General features: G+C 56.4%; 1 protein-coding gene across 2 annotated transcripts; it reads left to right on the forward strand.

Annotated features, from left to right (window-relative positions):
• The first annotated feature begins 330 nt into the window (after window positions 1–330).
• LOC123323699 (protein CD300H-like) lies at window positions 331–6,304 on the forward strand. Of its 2 annotated transcripts, XM_044912163.1 has the most exons (5): window positions 331–655; window positions 1,190–1,528; window positions 3,266–3,377; window positions 3,955–4,008; window positions 6,002–6,304. In XM_044912163.1, exons 1-5 carry the CDS (start codon window positions 469–471, stop codon window positions 6,267–6,269), a joined length of 960 nt encoding a protein of 319 aa, XP_044768098.1. In that variant the 5' UTR covers window positions 331–468; the 3' UTR covers window positions 6,270–6,304. The 2 variants fall into 2 exon arrangements, with proteins under 2 accessions (XP_044768098.1, XP_044768099.1); XM_044912164.1 differs by lacking the exon at window positions 3,955–4,008.
• The last annotated feature ends 220 nt before the right edge of the window (window positions 6,305–6,524 follow it).

Raw genomic sequence — 6,524 nt, forward strand, 5'->3', positions numbered from 1 at the left:
TGCTCCATGTCCATGTCTTGAGAACAGGGAAACACACAGGAAGGAAGCGCAGCCTGGGGGATTTGTACCCTGGCTAGGAACCCAGAACCCTAATGGGACCTTTGAAAGCATCTGAGGTCACAGTGCCAACTTGTGTGGCCAGAGGAGAGCAGGGGTCCCATGGGGACTGTGGGTGCTTGGAACTGCAGGCTGAGGAGTCTTAACACCCTGCAGTCACCACCGATGCCTGAGAAGATGGGCTACTGGCGCTCCACCCCGGACATGGTCCATCCTGACCACAAGGAAGTGACATGTCACGGCGGTGAGGAAGTCCCACTGAGGAAGAAATGCTCCAGTGTGACTCCATTGTGTGGGGCGAGTGTGGACAGCGAGAGGAGCAGCTGTGGGCTGAGGAAGGGAGACAGCAATCCCAATCCAGTCCTGGACCAGGAGCTGTCCTGTCATCAGGACTGAGAGGAGACTGGCTGGATGAAGAAGCAAAGAGGCCTGGGAAAACAGAAGTGGGCCGTGGAGACTGGACCCTCTGTGAGGAGGCTTAAAATTGTCCCCCCTCAGGGCCCTGGCATTGCTGTGGGTGACGTCTGTGCTGCAGACATGACCCCGAGGGATGGGAGGCCATGGCTGCCTGTAGCTCTGCTCTTTCTGCAGGGCCCAGGTAAGCGGGGCTGAGACTGGGCAGGGAAGTGTGTCCTGAGGGGAGGGAGGGAGACAGGGGGATGGGGAGGGAGGGTTGCGGTGCAGCCCGTGGGGAGGGAAGCAGGACCTGGGAGGGAGGAGGGAGAGCAGAGAACATTCTAGGATCGGCCAGCACTGCCTCAGCAGTGACCAGAAGTATTCAGTGCATACAGCTGGTGAGTCATGTCTACTGTGCTGCACAGAGCAGCCCTGACGAGAGGGGGGCCTGTGACCACCATTACTCTAGTGTCACAGTCAGAAACGACATGTCCGTGCATCACACACACACACACACACACACACAGAGGCACGCACACCACGGACACCCTCTCCTTGTGTCACTTTGTGAGGAGGGAGCTATATCTCCTCCCTCTGGTCTCAGAAAAGGCCTGTCTCCTGCCAAGTTCTACTATAGACCCCGAGGGCCCTTGAGGGACTCCGGGGTCGCCATGACTCCAGATCCCCTTGACCCAGGTCCATCTGGTGATTGACCACACTCGGTTGTGTTTTCCAGGCTGTTGGTGTCTGAGTGGCCCCACGTCCGTGACGGGCACCGTGGGGGGATCCCTGAGCGTGCAGTGTCAGTACGAGGAGAAATTCAGAGAGATTGCCAAATACTGGTGCAAGAGCCCATGTGTGTGGAGTACTGTAAAGACCAAGGAGGCAGACAGAGAAGTGAGGAACGGCCGTGTGTCCATCAGGGACCATCCCGCCAACCTCACCTTCACAGTGACCTTGGAGAGCCTCACAGAGGATGATGCAGGAACATACCGGTGTGGGATCGATACATCATCAGGACTGCCAGGATTTGTGTTCGACCACACCTTCCGTGTTGTGGTGTCTGTGACCCCAGGTGAGCTGTGGACCCCCTCCCCCAGCGCCAGCACCAGGGCTGCCTGAGACTGGGGCTGATCACCCCAACCCCGGCAGGAAAGTGGTGGGTCATGGGGTAGAAGAGCGGGGTTAGGATGGGGTGGGTGACCCAGGACACTGGGGATGTGCCTGAATGTGTCCGTGTATGTATGTGTCCATGTGTGTGCATGTGTGCATGTATGTGTCCGTGTGTGTGTGCATGTGTTGTGTGTGTGCATATGTCTGTGTGTGTCTAGGTGTGTGTGCATTTGTGTGTACAGGGGTTATGTTGTCTGCACACTCACACAAGCCCATGCACACCTCTGGCTGACCTAGGCGCTTCCATGTGCCCCGCCCTGACACACTCTCACGCTTAAAGCTCTCCCAGGGTAGGCACTGGGGATGGCCCTGAGTCTGGGGTCAGCTACCTTCCTGTCCTGACAAGGGTCCTGTCCACGCTGAAGGGGACCCGAATCTCTTCCTGGACCGCTCTATGTCCTCCCAATGGGGAACGGAACCCCTAGAGCATTCGCTCTTCTCCCTTACTGGCTGCCCATGACCTCGGGCTCTAACAGGACATCAGTGTGTCATGGATGGTTCCTGAGGCACCAGCCTCACAGCTGTGATCCTGAGGATCTGCAGCAGCCTGAACAGGGGACCAAGAAGGAGCCCCAGACCCTGATGTGGGGCTTCTGTGAGCATTTGGGGACCTCCCTGCCCCTGCGGCTTGACCCACCCCCTCCCGTCTGGCCCCTTGTCCCCACAGGAGGGAGCTCAGAGAAACTCCTGAAATCTCCCCTCAGACAAAGGAGAAGAAGGATGAGAAAAATGAGTTCTCAGGCCTTTGGCCCCAAATATACTTCCTTGTGCTGCTAATAATTCTTATCTACTAGAACCCTGTTTCTGTTTCCTAAAAACCACATGGAGATCATCCATCTAAGTGGGTAGATTTTTATCTTGTGTTCTTATTCTGATGTTGTCCCTGGTTCCTCTGAGGTCCTTCTTGTAGTTAATCGTTTCTCTCACACAGGACATTTCCCTCCCAGGCCCTTTGTGGGATCCTATTTAACAGGGAGGGGCTGAGTATCCTCGGACACCACGGGCTGTGTGAGGGAAAGCCATTTGTCCAGTTGGCTTCAGGACAGGCCACATTCTATGGGGTCCCCCGGATGTGTATCTGTCTCTCTAGATCTTTCTTTCTGTCTATCTTTCTGTCCTGTGGCCCCCCAGGTTCACAGGTCTGGCTGACAGTTTGGGAGCTGAGTGCACTGAGTGCCAAGGTCCCACCATTCAGTGTAGACTCTGCTGAGTGCCCTGTTTCATGATTCTCACTCCAGACATCAGCCCTGCCTAAGGACCCTGCCTGCCCCACCCCCAGCTCTGGGTCAATCTCTACAGAGTAAAGCTCACCCCATCCTCTGCCAGGGTAAACAAGGTACGGGGTGGCTGAGCCCGGAGCCCTTGCTCTTTCCCACTCCCACGTGCCCCGGTGAGCAGGACGACTCTGCCTCTGAATCGCCCACCTGGCCAGGGCGCACCTGGAGAAGGGGCCAGGGGAGGGCCAGAGTGCCAGTCAGACTGGGTGTGGCTGTGGGGGGATGTGGAGCCAGGACATCTGTCCAGATGGCCTGAGTGACCAGGACTAGGTGAGTCGGAGCCACACAGCTGACAGAGAGTGGGAGAGCCCAGGGGAGGACAGCAGGCCTGACACAGGCTTCTCCCTCAATCCTCACTGCAGGCCCCAGCTCCGTGAGGCCCACCAGCATCCCAGGTCTTCACAGGACCCAGCCAGCCCCCACGTGGGGCACCGCGACTCTGCAGGAGACCCCCAATCCCAGACAATATCTTGGGTAAGGAGCTAGCAGCTGGGGACCTTTGACACCTGGGTGATTTCTAGGCAACGCGGAGGGCTGAGGAATGTGGGTGTGTGTGTCTTGGCCTAGGTCCTGCACTTATTTACCAACTCCACGCCGAATTGTGGAAGTCCTACCAAGTGCCAGGTGCTCTTCTAGGGATACAGCCCTGGGCCACCTAGACACAAGCCTGCTCTGACAATAGTTGGGAAATTCACACAGTGAAGAAGTCAACACATTCATCAGTAGAAGTAATGCCAGTTCGTGATGAATGCTTGAAGGAAATAGGACACATGGGTCGGGGAGAGCATGTGTGGGAGAGTTTCGGGGTGGTGGAATTGTTATTTAATACACAATGATCAGGGAGGACTGGCCAGGGGGGAAGACATTTCCCTGGAGACCTGTAGGATTTGGGGACCCCGCACTCAGGTATCTGCAGAAATCGGGCTCCAGAGACAGGGAAGAGCAAGTGCAAGCGTTTTTGCAAAGGGGACCTTCAGGACCCAGCCCAGGTCGGCCAGGTGCTCTGGGGGCCCCTGGGCTCTCTCCCATGCTTCCCCCTCCCACCCCCCAGGCCCTCGCTAGAGAGTCATCCTGCTGACGACCAGGCCCCTAAGGGAGCAGAGAGGTGAGTGGGGTCATTCATTCCCTCCATCATGAACCCCTGAATTTCAAGGCCAAGGTTTTGGAGGCACCGCACAGATGCCAGATCCTCCCTGGGACTAAAGCACACATTTCCGATCCCTCATGGGCAACCCTGCTCATGGGGAGCAGACATCAGATAAATAACCCCGGCACTGATTTCTGGTCCACAGACAGGGTAACCCCCAATGGGGAGGGCTTAGGTAGAACCCTTTTCCTGCTCCAGGTCCTGCCTGCTCCCTAGGTTCTCCCTCCTGTCATTCCAGTAGCCAGGCCCTCTCCATGTCCACAGTCCTGTCTCAAGGGCAATTGTTAGCCTGAGGGTCACAGGCGTGGTCTGTTGTGTGGGGCTGCCCTGCCCTTGGACCCTCCTGGGACTGATCTCTGTGTGGACTGTTGTAGCCTCAGGACATGGGCACAGGGACAGAAGGATTGTGGAGGGTACCAGGGCGTCTCCCTGAGGATGTGGCTCACTGCCTGTCACCGTGTCCCCCACAGGTCCCTGCTCAGCAGGATCTACTTCCGGCTTCTGGTCTTCCTGGAGGTGCCTCTGCTCCTGAGCATGCTCAGTGCTGTCCTCTGAGTGAACAGGCCTCAGAGGGGCTGTGGGGGCAGGTGACATCAGCCCAGTAAAACCAGAACACCAATTGCTCATTAATGGATAGGATGATGGGGTGCACAGGAAGATGGTGGGCATGATGAAAGCAATCCAGATTCATTGAAAATAAGTACCAAAGAGCCTGTTTAAGTTTGGCTTTCTTCAAAATCAGATCCTGAGGCAAGGACTTTGGTGCAATTAGTTTATGAAAAGGTGATCCCAGGAAGTATAGTGAGGGAACAGGGAGGTGGGGAAAGCCAATGAAGCGTACTTTGATGGAGGAGCCATCCCAGTAGCAGCTGGGCTCCATCCCACTGGACAGCCTCAGAGATACGGTGTCGGACTCGCCTCAGAGCAGCCCCACCTAGCAGGGAGGAAGCTGGGGCAGTGATCCACGTACATCTGTCCTCAAGGTGGGGGAAGATGGCGGGGCCTCCTGTTTTCTCACAGAGTGGTGAGCGAAGGCTCCTTACGTGGAGAAGGAGTATTGTAGGCAGAGGGTCCGTCCTGGGGACATGGATTCTGTGCCACTTCTGGCCTGTTCTGCTCAGAAAACCACACACACTCCTATAGGTAAAGAGAGTCCTCAGGCAAAGAGGTGGGAGAGCTGAAGATGGAAAACCACTGGCCAGTCCAAGGCTGTCCACAGTTGCCCCAGAGCTCCAGCAGGCAAAGAGGATATGAGCCAGGGTGCCAACAGGGTGTGCAAGAGGAGCCCAGTGCGACTTTGGAGAGGACATCGGGCAAACCCACAGGCTGCGAGCCAGGCGAGGGGCTGGCGAGGTGGAGAGCTTCAACAAAGGCCCAGTGTGGGGCGGGGACACGGCATTTGTGAGGATCCGGCGTGGGGACAGTTACTGGGACCCGGAAGGGGGAGGGGATTGGCCATGAGCTGAGCTTGGGGGGACACTCATGGAGGTTGATGTTGTTGAGCAGCTTAAGCAGAAGAGCAGCTCCAACGATCATACTGAATGTGAGTCAAGACTAATTTGGGAGAGGAGTGCTTATAAGGGAGCATTTCATTCTTCAGTTGGTGCCAGCAGGAGCTGAGTTCCTGTGAGAGTTGAGGGCTGTGGGTTCAGAAAGCTGTTTCTGGAGCCTGGGCCTCCTGGGTCCCCTCTTCTCCCTTTCCCTCCATTCCTCACCACCACATCCTTACCTGTCTGCTGCGTCCGGATGCTCAAGGTCGAGGCTTGAGCTGAAGGACAAGAGCCTGGGGCCCTCAGCGTGGGGCCGTCCGGCCCTGGTACCAATCAGCTTTGACGCTGATATTGACTTTTGAGGCCACAGGACCTGAGCACAAAGGCAGGTGGGAGAGAGGCAGAGCCTGGGCCTCATGTCCAGGAGGAAACACCTGCCAGTCACCGTGTCCCTCCTACAGGTCCCTGCTCGGCAGCGTCCACTTCCTGCTCCTCATTCTCCTGAAGGTGCCCCTGTTTCTGATTATGCTCAGTGCCGTCCTCTGGGTCAACAGGCCTCAGTGGGCAGTTTGTGGGACACAGAGTCGGCCTGATGAAGACAACCTGCGGCCCTCCTTGAGCATCGATATCCTGTCCAGAGACACCGCCACTCAGACTAGAGGAGGAAGAACTGCTGGCCCCAAACCTACCTCTTCCCACCTATTGCCAAAAACTGGTAAAAATAAATAAATAAATACTTGAATAAAGCAATGAAATACATCACACACACAAGTAGATGTGAGTGGTGGTTTGCTGGGGAGAATGGGGGAAGCACTCCATAAGACTCTGAACTTGGCAGTAGAGAGCGCCAAGTTGGCCAGGGGAGCCCAGGGTGAGGGAGGGCCTGCTTTTTGGTGACCTTGCCCTCCTGAGAAACCCCAGTGCAAGCCCTCAACTCAACATTCCTTCCTTTCTCCATCTACTCGCCAAATATTCACCAAGAGC

Source organism: Neomonachus schauinslandi, unplaced genomic scaffold (assembly GCF_002201575.2).
Source record: "Neomonachus schauinslandi unplaced genomic scaffold, ASM220157v2 HiC_scaffold_229, whole genome shotgun sequence".
Classification (NCBI taxonomy): Eukaryota; Metazoa; Chordata; class Mammalia; order Carnivora; family Phocidae; genus Neomonachus; species Neomonachus schauinslandi.

Coding starts and splice junctions, on each gene's coding strand:
- LOC123323699 (XM_044912163.1), top strand. CDS start 469: ATGAAGAAGCAAAGAGGCCTGGGAAAACAGAAGTGGGCCGTGGAGACT. Junction 656..1,189: donor GCTCTTTCTGCAGGGCCCAG/GTAAGCGGGGCT, acceptor TGTGTTTTCCAG/GCTGTTGGTGTCTGAGTGGC. Junction 3,378..3,954: donor AATCCCAGACAATATCTTGG/GTAAGGAGCTAG, acceptor CCCACCCCCCAG/GCCCTCGCTAGAGAGTCATC.